This window comes from Perissodus microlepis, chromosome 23, assembly GCF_051167445.1.
Source record: "Perissodus microlepis isolate ML-2025 ecotype Zambia chromosome 23, ASM5116744v1, whole genome shotgun sequence".
Taxonomy (NCBI): Eukaryota; Metazoa; Chordata; class Actinopteri; order Cichliformes; family Cichlidae; genus Perissodus; species Perissodus microlepis.
Window position 1 is genome coordinate 41611681 of NC_140482.1, and position 21748 is coordinate 41633428.

General features: G+C 42.3%; 1 protein-coding gene across 1 annotated transcript in view; it reads right to left on the reverse strand.

Moving 5' to 3' along the window:
• glis1b (GLIS family zinc finger 1b) overlaps positions 1-21748 on the reverse strand; it is an 80394-nt gene that overhangs the window by 1746 nt on the left and 56900 nt on the right. The window contains exons 6-9 of the mRNA XM_084921090.1: positions 17573-17683; positions 12179-12320; positions 8084-8258; positions 601-731 (exon numbers count right to left, since the gene is read on the reverse strand). Of these exons, the coding sequence (XP_084777216.1) occupies positions 601-731; positions 8084-8258; positions 12179-12320; positions 17573-17683 (559 nt within the window). The remainder of the gene's footprint in view (positions 1-600; positions 732-8083; positions 8259-12178; positions 12321-17572; positions 17684-21748) is intronic.

A 21748-nucleotide genomic window follows, 5' to 3' on the forward strand; every position in this document is an offset into this window, starting at 1 on the left:
TTGTGATCCAGATCAACCGCAGGAGTCATGATAATGGGAAAGCAGCCCTTCCTGGAGCGCATTTACGCAACTGGCTGACCACAGCGTGGTTTGAGAGACGTCCATGTGTAGATCTTTACAGTGAAAACAGTGTTTAAGGCATTAGGAAAAATGCTCGGGAGTGACAGCTGAACCTGCCATGTTAGGACGCTGAGAGACGGCTGAATACACGAGCCAGCATTTGGTTGGCTAATTCAGCACGAGGAAAAGGCTTCCGGCATGTGGTTTTCCCCTCTGTCTCTACGACTCGAATCTCTCGGCGTCCTAAAAATGGTCCGACAGAGCTGTGTCGGCGCGCTAAGAGACAACTTCCTCTCTCTTTTATGTGGCAGCGAGTGCTGCAGCTTTTGGAAGAGGAACAGAGTTGGGTTCAGATTGTAATTGTATTCAGGTGATCTGTTCCTATCGTAGGAAATCATAGAGTTACTGAATCACCTGCCACAGGAACCATTTTAGGATATTAAATTGAAACATGCAGGAAGTGATTCAAATTCAAGCCAAAACAGATTTCCTGAAAGAAGTTAAGCTGCATTCTGCGTTGAGTGTCGGGGTTAGCCTTACCGTCGCTGGCAGGCTGATGCTGGTGATAGTGAGGGTAAAGCTTGTGGTGAGGGTGGACATGCTGTTTCTCCAGTGGAGGAGGCGATGTCCCCGCTGTCTTCATCCCAGGAGACAGGAGGGAACCCGACACCCTGAAGCAGACACGGAGAAACTAGGAATAAAAAGCTCTCAATTTAAAGTCATTCCTTTCTTGACAGCCTCAGTAGTTTCTCAATAAAATGCTTCATGCACTGTGACATCCCAATCAAAGCCGGAGCTGCATGCCGGCCTGCTAACCACATGATCCAACACACCCAGCGGAGCAGTCAGTGATCCTGCACACACATAGAAGAAGAAACAGTCCAGGCATGTGGAAACTTGGGCTCCCCACACGTAATCTTCCTCCTACCGCATATTATGATCTTAAGTCAACAAACAGCAGAGTGTGCATTGAAGCGAACACACACCAGTGCAGTAACCCTTGGCTTTGTGGCCGGGGAAGAAAAAAAATACAACCCCTGTTACCTTCATGACATTTAAGTGAAGAAATATTAAGTTAACGTGTTTGAGACTTAGTGGACTCCAGCCTGTGCAGATATTGATATTTTAGGTAAAGATCCGTCTGTGCTATTGGACCCATTTGTCATTCGATACAGCAGCAGCAAACCTCCAAGCTTCACACGGTGCCAGTCCTGGCTAAACGGAGTTGGTTTTTCTTCAATCTCTGCATTTAAGAGGCGCACTCTGTGCTGGAAAAGCCACAAATATGACATCAAATCTTGAAATCAAAGAAAAATTATGAAATGTTTTCGATGTTCGGTGCCAGTTGAAGTAATCGACTTTGCAAAATCTATAGTATGACATCAGAAAACTGCAATGTGCTTCATCACCACATCTTACTGTCTAACGTGAAGTTTCCTGCTGTCATGATGACTATGACCTATCCATCCATCTTCTGTTGACAGGATGACAGGTAGTGGGGGTAGCAGTTTAAGCAGGGACATCCAGAGCCCCCAGCTCTTCCATGGAGCCAACAAGGTGCTCCATGTGGGCCTCCACTGGTCTCGTCCTATCTCTAAGGGAGAGCCCATTTCTGCCATTTATATCAGTAATTTCATTATTTTGGTCAGAGCTCATGATCACAGGTGAGGGGAGGGAGGGAGCTTGACCAGTAAAAAGCCACAGCTTTTCTCTTCATCCAGTAAAACATATACAGTCCATATTACTACTGATGCCACACCAGTCCGTCTGTCAATCTCCTGATCTCAAAGATGACTGAAGTATTTCAATGGAATTTGAGTTTCAAGCTTAGTTTGTCTAGAAAAGTAACTTATAACTAAATCACACCTGCAGTCTGACTTCATTACTAATAGTGTGAATTTGTTTCCATTCCCTCAGATTTAGTCCTGATGTTGCATAATGACAAGTAATGAAAGAAACGTGGAAAAAAGGAAGTTGCTGGTTTGGTGGTCCTAGTCTTAAAAGTCTAAAAATAACAAATATAACTTTGCTAAATATATGCTGGGAGATTACTGCAAGTTTACCCTTAATGACCTTCAGCATCGTATGAGCTGGCGTGGACACTCTGCGTCCGCATGCTGACTTTCAGATGCCTCCAACACAATGGCGATTTAGTCTCCTCATAAAACACACAACCAACAGTGTGCTGAGGTTGCCGCACTGACCTTTATTCCACTAAAGTTAGGGTTGGTTGTTTATTGTTAAGGACAAACTGAGCAGCGGGGGCAGACAAATGAAAACAAAACAAATGAAAGAAGCCAAGTGTGAAACAAACGATACGTGACTTGTTCATTATTGATGTTTGGAGGTGCTGGAAGGCAGACTCCACCTCCAGACTAATGGTTTCCCCGTTTTCAGACAGCTTTAGTTTTATATTCAGAGTAAAGCTGGCAAAAAAGTGAATGATTATTCCTTTACTGTAAAGGCCACATCAGGCCAAGCTTAAACAAACAGGAGGAAAAAAGTGGATTTAATGTATGCCTTCATCACATCATGGTAATAAATGCATCCAGAAGCAGTAAGAACCAGGTCTGGTATTTATTCAGACACTTGCCTGGATGTTAAAGTTTACACAAAACTCAAAATGAGCGATTTAACGACTTAATGTTGTACACTTGACATTAACTTAATGAAACAGAAAGCTGGTCCAAATCCAGACTGATGGACAACAGACCTGCTTTTAAAAAAATGGAGCTGCCCAGTCGCCTCCCCAAATATTCAGCAGCTACTTATTACTGCATATCAGGAATGCCAACACATAAACTGCTGCTGTGTTACTATGTGCGCTGTGCTGCAGGGGCATATGGTTTGTGCTAAGCGCTATATGACTGTGATGACAGAGAGCTGCTGGAGGCAGCTGAGCCCAGAGATGACTGCTCATTGCTGGCCTGGCTGGAGCCTGCTATATGACCTACTGCTCCATGCACGAGGGGCGTCCCACCCAGCACTCAGTAGCTGGCAGAGGCTTCGTGCGGGGCATTTGGCAGAGAGCACCGATCAAGAGGAGACGGTAAACGATGTCAAGCGAAAGTGCAAAAACTTGGAAGGCTTTCTTGCTGAATTATTTAACATTTTATTTAGCCGTACATCGCTTCAGGCTCCGCTGCTTCTACATTTATCACGGTGCTCATCATAAAACTGGATCCAGAAAATACAGTTTGGCTTCGGTTCTGTAAGAAAGGTCGTGTTGTTGCTCCTGTCGGTTCACCTGTGTCATAAATGTAAAAACAGTTCCCACGAATTCTGGTTGAAAAACAGACCCTGAAGCGAGTGAACATGAAAGTAACCGTGCTTACTTTTACTTACCTTGATTCCTCTTTATTTTACGAGGAGAATAAAGCACTTTTGTTTTATTTGTCAGAAAATGGCAATGCAGATATAGGTTTTATACAGAAAGAATACTGAGCTTATGAAAGTGATTCTTTTTACATCTTAGCTCACTAATTAAACTCTAATAACACAACAACTGAACTGCTTTTATATCCTTTGATGCGTCACTCAGGTAGATGTTTGTAATGTAAAGGACTATATACTATATAGCCACTTTTAGTATTGTAAAAACTTTCTCAAAAACTCACCTTGAAACCTTGAAATACAAGGTTTGCAAAACTATCAAACAAATACAAGTTCACATCGAGGCGGCAGGATTGCTGATTATTACTGTTTAAGGATTTAAGGTGCCTTCTCCTTGCTGCCCTTGACTTTGGAGCCCATCAGCACAAACCTGACGGTGCTTGTGTGACACCTTGTGTGACTCCAGCCCTGGAGAAGCTAGCTCTGCGAGCCTGGCTAATCCATGTGCTGGCACGGCGCCGCTGCGTGGCCATGTGTTCCTGCAGAGAGCACCATTCCCCCAGGAGCTGCTGTCAGCACAAACTCAGGAAACAGTTATACTGTTCATATTTTTACAAGCTGCCTCTATGTGTAGCTAAAGTGAATCATAAGCTAATCACTGCCAGCTGCCTCAGGCATTGCTCTAGCTTGCTAGCCACTCAAGCTCAAGGTATGAGGGGAATCTTTCATATGCCACATTAATCTCTCCCTGAAATTCACCTTCACTGACCATCCTGCACTTCTCTGCTTTTCCCGGTCACCCCACCTCTGTCCTAATGTAAAGACAGAGGGATTTGACCCCTGACCTTATGATTTCTGAAGCTAGAATAGGAGGGGATAGTAAGCTGAGGCTTTGATATTTCTTTTACAAAGAAGGAATTTGAAGATTTCAAAAATGCTCACATACTGATGAATAATGTAAACTTTGATCTGTGCTGGAGAAGGTTTACTTATAGAGACGGGAAACCGTTGCTCATTTCAGATCAGAGGCTTTTTTAACTTGACTGGATGGTTTGTGAGTCAGAGGAATGAGGTAGGTGACTAAACTCTGCCGTTTGAAATGCTACCAGGAGATCAGAGGGACATTCAAACCTGGGCTGTTTGAAGCAGCCCTGAAGTCATAAAATTGCTTGTACTCAGGTATGCGGGCATGGACGTCATCTCTGCTAGCCTGCAGCTATTGTCCAGAAATATTACAGCTCATCTTAATAAAGATAAGCTACCCGTGAAGTCTTGGCTCCCTGCATGGAGGCATGATGGGATGGAAAGTAACCTGAAGATTCATGAACAGTGCTGATCTGCTCCTCGTTCATCTTCCTTCACCTGCAGCTAACTGTCCCACTAGGGAGCGGGAATAAGACCCTGTTCTCCACAGGCCCTGCAAACTCCCCAAAAAAACACCCTTCGCCTCCCCTCTCGTCTACCCCCACTTTTTTTGCAGCCGACCATTAAGCCCCTCTGATGGATGACAGGGGCTTCTTTGGCACAAATCGGTGGGAACGCTTTTGTTTCTGGTTAGCAAACTAAAACAGTGTTTGAGAGACAGACAACAGCATCCTGGTTAAAGCTAAGCTAAAGCTAAGCCAGCCCCGAAGGCCCCAGCCTCCGTTAGTCCCAGAAAGATATCTGCCCCAAACTGAGCAGATCCACCTTTAATCACTATAGTCTCCTACTCTGAGGAATTCTTACTGTAAATCATCTGAATCTTTTCTCCCAGTTAACCGTTTGTGTAGTCGGGTTAATTGAAGGCAACACATTATTAACTGAGGCCCGCAAAATGAGTGACTGACCACATACTGCCATGAGCGACTACCTCAAAAATGCTTTTGTTTGGGTTTTGAGACTGACACTCATTTTCTGGCTCGTTGGAGAACGATAATGGCTGGAAGAAAGACAGTGTAGAGTTACAAGCCGTGAACGTGCCCCCTTCCAGAGCGGGAACTCTTAATGTAGCTCTGTGCCGACTGTGCTGCCACTCTAATCCAATTAGCCTGCGTCAATCACTGCTGAGGTATCAAACCGCCTCAGACTAATATTTGCAGAGGGGCTCTAACATCAATACGCAGGTAAAGGCTGCAGCTCCCCACCCCCTCTGCAATTATATAACCACACTCGGGTGAAGCAGTGAATGACAACATTTACCACCCGTCTCTCTGTGCTCGGAGGCCGCCGTGGTCGAACAACCGTTTCTGTGAGAGGGGCCCTACGCGCACACTTGTGCCGCAGTGATTGCTAGGTGTATTTTAACTGGCATATCTTAATATTAGCTTCAGAAAAATGACACTGGTATTTACAAAGTAAAAGGAGTCTAAATGGCCCATTTGAGCCAGGGTAAACACATTTAGCCGTGAGGTCAGAGGCTGCCACACCGGAGGAAGGTTAGTTTGATAATTTTGTCAAAATGTTTAATGTCCTGCTAAACCGTTTGGGGAAAAACAAATGCAGTGCTGATATTGACTTTGGCAACAGCCTGTATACTTAAGGCTTTAAACATGTAAATCAAATGCTCCATCTTCAGGCAAATGCAAGCAGACATTTCATGCGCGGCGTGCTGCAGGTCTGACGCCTCGCCCCCGCCCTCCATCTATACCGTGTGATCAACAGATAGAGCTCTACAGCATGTGCCTTCGTGAAAGCTCTTTTAGGTCATCTCGAGTTGCTGAAATGTGCAAATTTGGGAATTGCTGTCGTTTTAATGCAATGCTGTCATCACATTACTCGAGTTAAGTTGGGGACGCAAAGATGTGCATGAAAAGGGAGCTACGTCATTGAACCACATGTAGGTAAAAAGGGGGACCATCACCAAGCTGCACCGGCATGTTCCTCATCAAGTACGGACAGGAGCAGACGCAGTCCGACTCTCGCTTCCAATATGTCGCCCTGCCTGTGCAGCCGAGTATCCCCTCCCAAAGTCCTTTTCACTTTCCATGCCTGTGCTCGCACTGCTAATTGTGCGTGCTGCTGAGAAAAGAGCCACAGAAACCGCGAGGCAATTTTGACAGGCTTCTCCTTCTGCTTTCAAGGCTTGAAACAACACACCAGCTTCCAGATGCTTCCCGGCCATCCCCACGTCTCTTGAGCGCCGCTCGGACGTTTACATCCAGGCGGTTTCACCGCTCTGCTCGGCTGCTCTGTTTGTGCTGGATGGCGAGCGGTCTGCTGTACCTCACACCCCAATCATAACCAATCACGTGTATTTCCTGGATATGTAAACTCGCCCCCACACACGGAGACACACACACACAGAAGTACAAATGTATGTGCAGCTCTTTAAAGTAAGGAAGCCATCAAAGATCATTCTGTAATATGCGGGTGTTGTATATACACCCAAAGAGGGGAGCACAGAGTTAAAAGAAAGCATGTTTATGTAACACAATCACTTTTGTAACACAGTTTATGATGCTTGATTCCATCCACTCTTTCTCAATGTTATTAAACTGTACAGGACTGTTTTCCTTCCCTACCTCCCTGGTTTTTAGACACATTGCTTTAGCACAGCACACACTGTGCCTCCTGACGACACCCAGGTTCTGTAACTCTGCTCTGCAGGCTCTCTGGGGAAATCATCAGCACTAATAGGAAACATCCTGCAAATCACACACATGCACACACTCAGAGATGCATGAGAAGAGCTGCTCGAGCTGTTGTTGAGCAAGGCAGTCGCACCTCGAGGAGCTGCGTGTTTTGTGCGTCGTCTTTTGAAATGTTTGCGTCGACTTTAAGCGGGAGCTCTGCAAAGATACAGTTAATTAATGAATTCCCAGGATCATGGATTGGTTCAATGGAAGCACATTTGTCTTGACTAAAGATGTAGCAACACTGGTATTCTTACTAAACCGTATTCAGTTTTATTGCTTCTTAAAAGTATCTCCAGATGTGCTTATTTTCACAATTACCTGAAAGATGCATCACTGGTTTAAACGTCATTTTGTTGCTTGCATTTGTTGCATAGCTGAACAACAGCAGTATATCAAGGTCTATAAAATGTAATCTCGAGGTTTTTAAAGAGAACCGCTTGATGGTGAAAGAGCTCACAGAACATAAACACAAGAGGACGATGCTATCACACGGCTTTGATACTCTCACCAAAGTGTGAACCGTGACCGCTCGAAATAGAGCTGGTGATGTGTCACATTGACCGCGTGGTGACCAGCACTGCCCGTCTTCCCACGAGGGACGTCAAAGGGGCTGAGAAGTTGATTTTGTTTCCAGTAAGAAAGCCAAGATGGGTTTGTCAGCAGGACCACGAGGCTTAACCTAACATGAGCTAAGAGGGTTCGGCCGGGACTCGGGATGATAAATAGGTGAAAAATAATGGAGGCAGTAAAGTGTAATCATAATATCAGGGAAAGTCTTAAGAGAAGAACAGCGTTTGCACTTTCACTGAACTTTGTCATACACGTTGTTTGTATGCAGTAAAACAAACACTCGGTGTCCTTTGACCTTTTCAAAACATGATGTGATATGACTTCAATTATATGACAGAATTGTGACAAAGCCGTCCATGACTGTTTGCAGGATTATTCATTCATTAATCAGATTCATGTTTACATTTCCACCCTTTATGACACATCTCTAGTTTCCCAGCGACCCAGACCTTCGGAGTGACAGACCTCAACATCTAAATACAAATCGAGGGTTTGTTACTCACCCATCTCTCGTGCCGTCCATGGCAGCCAGCGGGGACAGGTGGTGAGGGCTGCCGAGGTCTCGATCCAGTCGGTGCTGTCGGGTCGGCAGGTCAGCGGTGGAGCCAGAGTTGGGGGTGGGGGAGAGCAGCTCCACAGGGGCGCTGTGATGGGGGGTACTGGAGCCAGTGTACAGGCCTGAAAGACAAACAAAGCTAATTCGGTAAACGTGCCAAATAAACTCAAGGCCCCCGTGCTTCATCTCTCCCTCGAGCAAATTAAAAGCCATTTCATGGCAACAGGATTTTGTTTTGACAACTTTCATCCAATCAGTGTGCTTTGTAAAATAAAAAGTTCTGTGTTTGCGCTGTGTGTAATTTAGGGTACATTGTTTGTGCTGCCACAGGGACTCGCCTTGTTTGTCCTTTTTCGTATTACACAATAATAAACTAAAATGTTACATGTGTTCAGTGACTTTGAACAGTAGGTCCTTTAAAAAGAGGAATAAAGCTACAAATATATGATATAAGCTAAGGAAATCTGCAGAAGAGCATGTGATAATTTGCTGACTGTTCCAATATGTCTTTTACTTTTTGATCATTTCAGTTTTTCCAAATTATATTACAGTTACATGTTGTTGATGCACTGGTCTGTGGGGGCATTATTATCTTCTTTTACTGGTTGCATGTTGCCAACCTTTTCTGCTGTTTCAAGCTGCAAACTGTTATTAAATACGGACTCCTTTTCTTCTTTGCAAACTAGGAACTGCAAATAATAACTGTCACAACTGTTTTTACTATTATTATCTTTAGCGAAGATGCTTCCAAAGCCCAATTTGACAACAAAAAACGGGCTGTGTTGTCCAAAAATGAATCCCAGGGGTGTTCATTTTAAAAGGATAAAAAAAACGAGTACTTGGAACTGTTACTTTCTTACTGCTGTTAGTTAGACTTTGGAGATCCACACGACTGTGCATAAGTCTTGAGCCCCCCCTCATTTCTGTATATTTTGGTTCCAAGGAGCCAGGCACTCTCGTAATTTTCTAATGCTTCATTTAACACGGGTCCACCGGCAGGCCCATTTTACAAGCACTTTTTAAATGATCCCAACTCCATTGCTGTTTGTGCTGGAGACAAAATCCACCTTGTTTCAGAAAGAAGAGAAGACGAACTTTATGTTTGGTGTACTATGGTATCACAAGGCACTGTTCGAACACAGACAGGAAAAAAATCAGCCACATTCACATTACCATACATGTATCCCTCAGACCTGCATAAATCTTGGTCAATAAAGGGTTAAAGAGGTCTTGAGCAATAGTTCTCCAGGATTTCTGAAGGTCTGTAAAAGTCGTTCTTTGGACATTGGTGCTTTTTCAAGGTCAAGGTCAAATTTATTTATATAGCACATTTCAAACAGCCGATGCTGCACAAAGTGCTTAACAATATAAAAATGGTATTAAAAAGCAACACTGTAATACAATAATAACAATAAAAAAACAATAATAGGACAATAAAAGAATTAAAACAATAACTAAACTAATTCAAATAAGACCAAAATGCTTGGGTCATAGTGTGTTAAAAGCCAGGGCATAGAAATGTGTCTTTAGTAATGATTTAAATTGCTCAAGTGTTTGTGCAGATCTAATATTTAAGGGGAGACTATTCCAAAGTCTGGGACCTGCCACAGAGAAGGATCTATCACCACGGGATTTGAGATAAGTCCGTGGGATTTTTGACTCATTTTCAGTCAAGTCATTGAACCCAACCGTTTTCAGAGGAAGACGTCAAACAACTTAAATGAGCCTGTCACAAAAACACATATTTGATTCTAATTTCTTTAGTTAAAAACAGGCCAAAATAAAACCCACAGTCTGACTTACACAAAATAGTATTTTTTGCACCAACGAGGTGATTCTCACACAGCTATAAAACTTGGCATTTATTGACATGGTGTTCAGTGTGTGCTCACAGAACTTGAACAAACTGAAGAAGCAGAGGACGTGCCAGGCCTAAAAAGAAAAAACCACCACCAAAATCTACACCAGATGGACAGTATCTCAAAGTCATGTTTCAACCAGTTTAATTTAATCAAAAATCATCATCCACAGGGACAAGAACTGCCTGCCCCACTCAGGACAGTCTTGTTAAGCAAGAGTCAACTTGATCTTTCCTTTTTTTTTCCTCTTTGCATCTTCTGCTAAGTTTAGCAGCTGATTTCTTTCCCAGCATCCAAACGGCGAGAAGCACATTGACTGTCTGGGGCAGTTAACCGGCAACGAGAGCAGAAGACGGGAGGAGATGAAAGGAAGAGGAAAGATGGGTGCTCCTGGTTTTGCAGTTTTCAGGCCAGCTGTTCTCAAGTGGAAGCATGCTGAGGCCTGATCTGACAGCGCTCTGAAATGGTTACAAGCTTGATTCATTACCCCGAAATCATCAATCACAGACCTTAAATGTTTTCCCCTTTAGCCCCAACATCTGCTAGCACACCGGCAAAACAGTCGACAAATAATGGCTGTGATTGCCTCAATTTCATCACCAGTTCCTTGTGGAGGAAGACAAAAAGGATCTGATGTTGCTCTTTAAGAGTTAGAGTGGGATTATGTACCAAAGACGCTGTCGAGCGGATTTGAAAAGCTTCTTGTTGAGTTCAGGAAGAAATCTCTGTGAGAAGAAACTGAGAGCATAGCAGCAGGAGCACATAAACCTCTGTACTAAACTATGATGAGTCCTTCCTCTGGTTAATCAGGGAACACTCTAATTATGCTCTATAAAACAGAGAGGGGGGGTTCTCGTAACTCTTGCTGCAGACATGTGAATAGGAACAGACTTATAAGCAGTGAACAGGAAAACAAGTTTAGCTCTGACTGGAAGCATGACTCATTTTCTGCTCCACAAGTGTTAATGATGGATTGGCTGCCCACTTTGGCCCACTACTTGCATGCATCCTATTGGCTCTAGAACAAAGAGAAAGTCGTGTAAATAGAGATCCTGAAGTCTAACCTTTTCTGACCTCGAATAACACGGCGTCCTTGACTGCTTTAGCTCCTCTGGGGCTTTAAATGATTTAAACCAAGACAGAAAGCAACATCTCTCAGAAAGAGAGGGGAGCAGAGGTAAAGAGCCAAGACTCAGAGGCCTGGTTCCACATTCAAAGAAAAGTTGAGCTTTCATAGTCATCAACGGTGCGCCGAGATCCAGCAACAATAACAGACAACAGTGGGGAGCCTGGCTGTGGTAGAGGCAGAAAACAAGGACAGATGTGTCCATAAAGGGAGGAAGCTGCAGGGAATCTCTCTTGTCTTTAGGATGGTTATAATCCATTTATCTCTCTCTTGTTCCCAATTCAGTGTGGCGCTGACTTTTAGTGATGGTCAAACTCATCAGTTAGAAAAATGGAAGTTTAAAAGAAGCTTAAAGGCCACATGTGATGAATAAAATTTTCCAGTTCTAGTGGCTGCTAATGGTTTTTGCAGTCTTTGCATGACAGGGAGACAGGTTAACATGACATGGTTATGAAATCCAAACCAAACAAACAAAAGCACAAGGCTGTAACACTTTCCTTATAAACTCAAGTATGGACTAACAGCTAAAATGTTGATATAAAATGTGCACGAGCAATTAAAGTTCAATTATGTGGTGTGGATTGTTTATCTTTTGACCAAAGGCACCACCAAGTATGATTTTCACTGCCTGAGAGTGCAGAATTACCACAATACATCTGCAGGAATTTTGACATGGCTGCTGATTACCACCAATGACTCGGTGATTGCTTTGCCAGGTGTTGGGATTTCTGGCGGTCTGGACCTCACTTGCTGCCGTGTTCTTCTGCTTTGGAACAAGTACTCCCTGGGCTTCGATGTTTTGAGATGTGGCCAGTCGATTTCACTCATATTTGAAATTGTTTAACCATGAATGATGTTGTTACTACTGGTGACACATTATATTTTGTATTTATGCCACATGTACTCATCTGTTACCGAACTTCAATTTTTGTATGTTTTATGAAAAAAAATAAGTGGAAAGTTGAGATGTTTTATTGGTAAAGAAACCGATTAATTAAGAGATCAATTATTAGAGGAAGAAATCAGACTCTGAGAATGAGAGATGACAGGTGTGTACCTGTGAACATGTCTTGGCCCAATGCAGGAGAATGGCCATCTTTGCCATTGTAGAGGTGCTGCGTAGAGGTGGAGCTCTGGAGGTGCTGCATGGACAGACAGTCGCTCAGGACATCCTGCTCCAGGTGAGGGCAGGGCCGAAGCTGAGAAAAATAAGCAACGATAAGAATAAACTTCAAATGTTTACAAGAAATGATGATGAGTCATTTAAATGGAGAGAACTCCATCTGGTCTGCAAGATTACTCAATCGAAGAACAAGACTACTTCAGTTTGGCCTGTTCGTGGCTTGGACCTCGTGTGTGTGAGAGCGTTCGCTTCATCTTTTTGCAATAATGTGATTGTAATGTTGATCTGAAACAGTAAATCAGCAAATGAGAATAGAATTGTCAGTCAGGGGGAACCGGGGAAAAGATCATATGTTCTTTTTTGAGTCATGCGTTGGCCTTAGACATAATTGGTAAGCGATCACTGTATGAACACAGAGCCAATGTGAAATTGCTCCTGTTTCTTTCACTGCCAACTTTAATGGAGGCAACTGAAGACACATTTCAGCGAGATCACACGGCACAAAGATAAAATTCAAACCAAATGAAACCTGTGTCAGTTGACAAAATGAGACATCTGCCTTATGGATCAGTGAAATAGCTGAACTCTGTTGTATACATTACTGGATTTCTATGTAATAAAACATTATAGCTGCTGAGGTACACACAGGACTTCTTTACTGTCACCAGGAGGTTTAACTTTAAAAATGCCAAGATGTAAAAAGAGAGAATGGGATAGTATAGCTGACTATCTGATGTAGGCACAAAAACAGACTTCAGACTCCAGTGTATAAAGCAAATATGGCCACCGAGAAATAAAACACTGACTAGAGAACAGTGGAATCGACTTACGATCCTACTGGCATCTGCTTATACACCGTTACAGAGACAAGGACCAATGAAAACCAGTTACTGTTAACCTCATCTGCTATTCAACACAACATTTACTGACAAGTTAAAGGAGAGTAATGGCAAAGGTCCTGGTGAAGAATCCACTGCTGCAGGAGCTTCATAAACTAAACTGATATTTACTAGGGGTGCAACGATACACAAAATTCACGGTTCGGTTCGATACTTTGGTGTCACGGTTCGATATTTTTTCGATACCAAAAAAATGTTCATGCTTCTTTAATTTGTCATTTATTAAAATTATAAATATATATTTTAACTCAAAAGTACAGTTTTTAAATTTAATGTTGCTGAAACAACAAAGTAATAAAAGTAATAAATCTATCTGATTGAGGAATCACTCATCTTTGGAAAAGAGAGTTTATTACAGAGAAATGGCTCTTTCCAAAATAAAAGCTATACTATACGCTTCTTCTGGGCTATATTCTCAGCAGCATGTTAAACATATCAGGTCCCCATAAGGAGAATCCTGTGCTAACGGCTGTCTACATGACTCGGGTAAAGTTTGTAGCATGCGTGCTTGTTGTTTTTGTCTGCTTCCACTTGTCTTTGCACGAGGATGATGTCGGAGTAAATGTGCAGTCATATTCGTTGTGTTCCCACTAGTGCTGTCAGCGTTAATCTCGTTGAAATGACGTTAACGCCACAACACGGCAAATCTCCGTTACGAGCTGCCGCGGATCGGCCCGTGCGTGGGGCTGGACAGCGTCAACATGTTAACGAGCTAACTGCGCTAACGCACTAGTTCCCACCAATGTAATTGAGCATTGCGTGGCACATCCGACATACTGTTTTACTTTAGTCCATGACGCGCTTACCTTCAGGGTCATACATCACATGAAAACCAAAATAGTTCCAAACGCCAGATCTGAATGAGGGTGGGGGAGGTTCAATTTGCCATGTCGCAACGAGCTTAGCTTCTGTCTGGCTAGCTTGCCCTGCGCTCAGTGAATCTGCGTTCGACTACTCCGCCTAGGCTGCACTGTCGAGCGCAGATCCACTGAGCGCTCAACACAGACAGCATCGTCAGAAGGAAAGTTGATAAAATAAATTAAAAATTTAGTATTGTTCGATACATATGCGAACTGTATGAACGGTTCAATATCAATACGAGTATCGTTGCACCCCTAATATTTACATAGTGCTTTTCGGATTATATGGGCCAAAACACTTTACACAACAGGAGATATAAAACGCTTTTTCTGCACATACAACATTTTATGTATTGCACAAACACACCAATGACTTCCTCGGGGTCAACCTGGGGTTTTGGTTGAGCAGGCAACCACAAGCTGTAAGGCCAGAAAGCAGCGGCCGGGGTTCGAGTCCAACCCGCAGCCATTTGCTGCGCGTCTTCCCCCCCGCCCTGTCTCTCTTTTGTGTCCATCTCCACTGTCACTGCCAATAAAGGCAAAAGCCCCCACCGACACACACACACACACACACAGGGGGTTTAGCATCTTTGGTTTGGGGAAGAGCAGAGGTTAGAACCACTGACCTTATTACTGACCTGTTTAATTATTCTTATTAAACATAATGACCACACAGGCTAACAGTACAGGCTGCACTCAGACCTGCTTTGGGCTTTGCAGAATAAAAGGGATGCTTTTTTTTTTAAAATGACTTTTTAGTGTATTTTGATGTTGCAGATTTGCAGCTGCAGATTTTGTCAGTTCCACATCCATGATGTGAATCTCCCACTTCACCAAAGATCTGGGGACCGAGTGAGAACAGTGATGATCTGAGCTTTGTGACATGGCGTGCTATCCTGCAGCCACCAGGAGATGGGCACACTCTGGTCATAAAGTGATGGGAATGATCAGAAACGATACTCAGGCTGTGGTGACTGAATTTTGGTCACTTGGTACTAAAGTGTGACAAGAAAACACCCCCCACATCATTAAAACACCATAGCCTGAATGGCTGGTACAAGGCAGGAAGGAGCAATGCCAAATTCTGAATGTTTTATCTGAATGCAGAAAGGGACACTCATCAGACTAGGCAACGTTTTTCTAATCTCTTGTTGGCCAACTTTGGTGAGCCTGCACAGTTTGTAACCTGAAGTTTTTCTCTGACAGGAGCGGTACCTCACGTGGTCTTCTGCTGCTGTCGACCATCAACTGTGTTGTAATGAGTGGTTATTTCAGTCACTCTTGCCTTCCTATCAGCTCAAAGCAGTCTAGTTATTGTCATTTGACCTCTTGCATCAACAATGTCCAGAGAACTGCGGTTCAGTGGACATTCTCTCTTTTTAGAGCGTTCTCTGTAGAGTTGGTTGTGTTAGAAAATCTGCTGAATCGATGGCACTGCTAGTTGATTCAGCTACTTAACAGTGAAACTTGTAATAGTAAAACTCATCTCTACAGTTTGTGCAGAGCAACACTTTTTAAATTAAAAATTTGTATTTTATGTTTATACTTGGCCAACATCTATTATAAGCAGGCTTAGTTTAAACCAAAAAGCAGCTGGTGCAACTCTTAAACATTTGAATCCAATATGCGAGTTTCTTTCATCATTAAATGTATGTCAAGTTTGTGTTTTTGTAATCGTGCTGAGATAATAACTATGCTGACTAATACATATTTTTCAGTGGAGTGTATAATAATAATAATAATAATAATAATGAGTGATAACTTCATGATGCCAAGAGGCATAAAACCCTGGCAGTGTTGCTGTGGGCCCTCTGAACGACTGAAGTCAAGTGTCGGTACTCAATTTGCAGGCAAGGACAAAGTCATCCAAGATTTTTTTATTTTATTTTCCAACATCACTGCAACCCTCTCAGTCTGTTTGTCCATCTGTCTGAGTTCTGATATTGTGGTCAGTTTGTGGGTGGAAACATTGTTCAGCAGCAGTATCATCACATCTACTCGACTCTCAGATTATTCCCTCAGAGTTCATTCAGAGCAGTAAGTGAACAGATTATTTTATCTGTGGCTTGTATCTTTTAAGATTCTGGCTTTGCTGAAAAATCAAATCACAAGTGATTTAACTCCCCCCCCCCAAAAAAGCTAAACCTAACAGCTTTACAGCTGGCATTTTCCATGTTTTGATTTAACATTTAAATGCCGTAAATCAGTAAATGTGTCCTTGTGGGGATTCTTAAGACAGCCCTGCAAAGCATTCATTGCAAGTAATTGGGGCTCTGCTTTCTCCACAGCGACACTCTTAAAGTTTTTTTTTTTTCCTGCTTTGGGCCAAATCCAAGAGTGGAGTAAGAGCGTTTGTTTGACATTTGTCCATAACATCTGGCCACTGGGGTATTCTGCACTACAGCTTATTAACAATGCTACAAGCACACATGTGTTTCCCTTTACGACACTAAGCAAAGAAACACATCATCCAGCCTGCCACTATCCAGCCCTTTACACAACAATGGGCCCTTTCTCTCTCTTATTTACCCACTTTCAGTTAGGGAAAGAATGGGCTTTTGACCACAAGCATGATGAAATGTGGTCAAACCTGATCTATTGTTGGGGAAATGATTCAAAAGATACTCCACTACACGGCTCCCTGCTTCAAAACCCCTCAGTTAGAGCAACTTGATGGATCTGCAGATAATGTGACCTAAGAAAGAACAAATCATGTTAAAGTTGCAGCTCTACCCGAATGACCCGAATAAGGTCATGCAGGAAACTAGCTGCAGAAAAAGATCAGCTTGAGCTGCAAAATTTCATTTCATTTTTTATTTATTTCACACTTGGTTCAACAGTTTCATCCTTTCATGCGCACAAACCAGGCTTTCCCTTGATACAACACGGCAACCATGAGTGAAAAGGAGAAGGAAGAAGAAAATATTCTTATTAAACCCTGCCCCCATCTACATTTCAACTAGTGGGCGCCATTAACCAATGAACACGCGAGCATTTATCAGACCAAACAGCAAAGTTGCAATCAGCAAATACCTCAGCACATAATAACAAGGAGAAAATAAATAAATAAAATAAGGAGTTAGCTCAAATTTATTTCGTATTCTTCATATTGATTTATCGTTTTAAACATGTAACACTTTTTAAAACAATGTACAACTCTTAAGATTATAATGAAGAGAGTTCCACAGTCGTATACCCCTAACCGTGGTCCCAGCGAGCTGATGCTTAAAATGATATTTCCTTCATCTGTCCTCACCTCCCAAACACAGGTAATATATTATTTGTAGCCTTAAACATAATTAATAATGTCCGTAGTTTCACTAAACCTTCTACTTTCAATAGTTTCGATTTTATAAACAATTTATTTAAGAATAAATGAACCATGACGCAGCAGTTTTTAAGTTTTAATGTCCACTGGCTTTAATTTGCTACTTAAAAATGAAGAAAACAACAAATGTCAGCGGTAACAGCTGACATACTTTTGGTTCCTCTACGATGTTTCTTTTTAAACCTCTGCACTACACACAGGTGTTTTGTCCTGTTTCTCACTCTAGCAGAGAGTGTCTTACCTTCCTACGCACCTGTTGCTCTTTGGCTGAGTGGATCTTGACGTGTTTGCGTAGGGAGCTGGGATCCGTGTAGCGCTTGGTACAACCGGAGATCTGACATGCATACGGTTTCTGGGAGGAGAGAGGAAATATTTCTGTTCAGTTATCGGAGCAAAATGTATAAATTTAGCTTTTCTAATAACAGAGACACAGAATAATATAAGCAGCTAAAAAAGAAAATTGTAAAGGAAAGGAGAAAAATTAACATGCAGTAAATATGAAACTTATGTAAGTAAAGGCAAAGATAAAGTCCTACCTTTCGGCTGAGAAAGACACATAATGTGAGGTAAAAGGAAGACCAGACAAAGGATGAAAAGAAAAGACAATCAGTTGACAAAAATTTGAATACTACAACATCTCTTTGGTTATTAGTTTTTCAGGGTTTAAAGCATCGTATTTCACTTGCAGTTGCACTCACTCAGCAATGAAACCCATCTCTCTTGCTACTGACAGCACCGATACTGCATGATTAATAATGTATAAAGACTTAAAGACAAACACTATAATATATCAGCGTAAGAAATACACTCACTGGCCACTTCATTAGGTACAGCTCGTTAATGTAAATGTCTAATGAGCCAATCACATGGCAGCAACATATAGACGTGTTCAAGACAACCTGCTGAAGTTCAAACTGAGTATTTCAGAAACTGCTGATCTACGGACATTTTCCTGCACAACCATCTCTACGGTTTACATAGAACGGCCTAAAAACAGAAAACATTCAATAAGCAACAGGAATGCCTTTTTGATGCAAGAAGGTAACAGTAACTAAAGAAGAACATCTATGAATGCAGATCACATAAAACCCTAAAGCAGATTGGCTGAAGCTGTAGAAGACCACACAAGGTGCCCATCAGCAAGAACAAGAACAGGAAACTACGACCTCACTGCAATATTTTGAAGGTAGGGTCAGGATTGGTGTGAGCAACCTGAAAGCATGAATCCTTCATGCCTTTATCAACAGTTCAAGCTGGTTGGTGCTGCTGTAAAAGTGTGGGGATGTTTTCTGGGCACATGTTGGACCCCTGAGAACAAACTGACCATTGTATAAATGACACAGCCTATCTAATTATTGCTATCGTGTATATAACAATATTCATGGACCAAAATCTCTGAATTATGTTTCCAGTACTCGAGTTTTATGCCATGAAGAATTAGGTAGTCCAACCCTGTATTAGAAGGCGTACCTAATAAAGTAGCTAGTGAGTGTATAAATTATCTTATTCAAACATGTTGAGGAGTATTCTTAATAATTAAGCATTTATGTGATTATGCACACTTGATACACTGTGATGGAGTACACCACTTTCATTTCACATTTTTCTAATTAAAATGAAGGATGGTGATAGAGATTTTTTTACTTTTTACATTCAGTAACATAAGTTTTACAGACTTTATTATCTCTGCACTTTAACGTTTTCTCTTAAGTAACCTGTTGTCATTCCAAAGTGCTTATAATGCCACTCATCTCTGTTTGTTTTGCCAAGAAACCGACTCGATACAGCGCAGAGCCCCGACTTTAAAAGAAAAATAAAAGAGTGAAGTAAAACTTCTGTGTAGGATAAATATAATTAAGCTTTAAGATGATTTTCCTCCTCAGTGTTTCTGGCAGCGCAGCCGACCGGGCAGCACAGTGAAAGCCATCGTGGGGTGTTAATGTGAGGCCATAAGCATCGGGGTCCCAGATTAGCTGTATCGTTTGGACTACTGTGGAAAGAGTGTGCAGTGGAAGAAAATCCCACACTGACAGAATAACACAAAGTCTGCATTAACATTTCTACTCTTACTACTTAATAATTTACTGTTACATATAATAAAGTATTGGTGAATGGCTAGTTCAGTGAAAACAGGGGGAAATATTCTGGTTACAAAAATACTGCTAAAATTAATTTTTCTGGGAAGAAAATCAAGGGTGACACTACCTGACCACTGCTACTCTTTTTCTAACCGCTCAGCATTACCAGTGTTCAGTCATTGGAGTAACGGTGTTACTTTTTTCAGTAACGAGTAATCTAACTAATTACTATTTCTATCGTTACAACGACGTTACTGTTACTAACAACAAATGCGGAGCGGTCGCGTTACTATTTTCCAACAAACAGACGGTTGAAGCTGTGTTCAGTTTACCGCATCTTGTATCAGTTGCACAGAAGTAGCTGTAAGTAATCTGGGCGCTACAGCTTTAAGCAGCTGCGCGCTCACGCGGATCACTTTCTGCCCGACGATCACTTTTTGGCACAACACCTGAATTTATTTTTCCTATTTATTTCTAAGCAATTAAATTTTAATAAATGGACTGGTACTGATAATCAAATCAAGCACTCATAGCTTATAAGTCTTATTCAGTCAGTCAGACACATTCATGCAGTACTTTTTGATGCTTTGGAGGCAACTCTTGGTTCTTACTCCAAAATAATAATAATAATAATAATGATGGATTACATTTATATAGCGCTTTTCAAGGCACCCAAAGCGCTTTACAATTCCACTCTTCATTCACTCTCACATTCCCACACTGGTCGATGCAGCTACAGTTGTAGCCACAGCTGCCCTGGGGCAGACTGACAGAAGCGAGGCTGCCATATCGCGCCATCGGCTAAACCGATAAAAATACAGACTAGAGGAACAAAAATTGACCCACTGAGCTTTAGCATTGTAGGCTCTACCATGTAAGCCACAGCTGCCCCCTTTATAAATACTCCTTCAAATAACTACTCAATAACACGCACACTTACACACCTTAAACTCAGAAATGTAATCAGAAATAAAACTGGTGTAGAAAACCATCAACGTGCATGAAAAGCAGTGGTGCATAATTGTGTATGCTTGGTAGGGAATGGTGGTAGGGTAGATTGATCTGTAATGGTGCAAAGCAGAATATTTGCATCTAAAATAGGATATAGTATAAGTAGAACATAGAAATACATTAAAAAATTACACAAAATTCAAGTAAATGAGTGTGTGGCGGAGGTGTGGTCCCGGGCACGGCTGCAGGGGAGGAGTGGTGCGGTGAGCTCAACGGGGCGGTGCTGGAGATGCCGGTGAGAACAGCTGATGGCGATTTGGACTGATGGTTTTTTCCTTCCCTTTTTATAGTGAGACGGAGAGGAGCGGAGGGAGAGGGAAATCAGCTGGGACCGACAGCTGTCAGACTGTGTTCAGTCATAACCCAGGGAAAACTATAAATAAATGTGGAATCTGGTGATAAAGACCTGTGTGTGTGTGTACCTGTGTGTAGTGCATTTCACAGAGTACTTAATTACAGTCCTGCTTGTCCTATCCATGCTCTCACCCGATGGTGTTGGGCACTGTACGATTAAAAGTGCTCTAGTCCAGCGTTTTATTGGGAGGCACATATTGAGCTGGTTGTTTCAAATCAGATTTAAGTCATCTTTCAAACGCAGACTGTAGATACAGATGTCAGAAAAAATTTAAAAAGAGTCGATTTATTGACTTAAAGGGGAAAAAAGTAAAAAATTTCTCCCTTGCAGAGGAAACCCAACGTACTTAAGAATATAATTTGAGCCCAACAACTTCTTTACTCCCTAGCTGTGCTGGCATACGGATGGTGATAAAGTGGGTGGTAAATTGGTGGGGCTACTGAGACATGACGAGTGGCAGCAATGGCTGACTCAACCTTTCCTTCTCGTTCCACGGGTCAGAGAAACAGACAAAGCTCTGTCTGAGCCTGCAGTACCAATCCAAGCCTGTTATGGCACAAGCTGCAACTTGGCCAAATGACACTGATCGTTTAATGATCTGTGGCATGTCACTGCAAGAGGAAAGTGGGTGAGAATACCACACGGCTCACTGACTGACAGCAAGTTAAAGTCTAACACTGTCATGATGTGGAAATAGGCATCGGGGCTTAGAAAAGTTTGAATGTTGTAAAATCAGAGCAGGGATACCGCATGATATGCACACTCACGCACACACCGAGGGGACATTCAAAAAGTCACGTTTATTGTTGCCAGCCGTAGTCTGTGTTTGGTTGTGTATGATCATGGAGACGCCTACTTTAGCAGGAAGTAAAACAAAGGTGGTTTGGATTACTCTGTCAAGTGTTTACATGTCTGAACGTGGGCAGGAGTTACCAACGCGACGGCTACAAATGAAATGAATGAAACTATACAG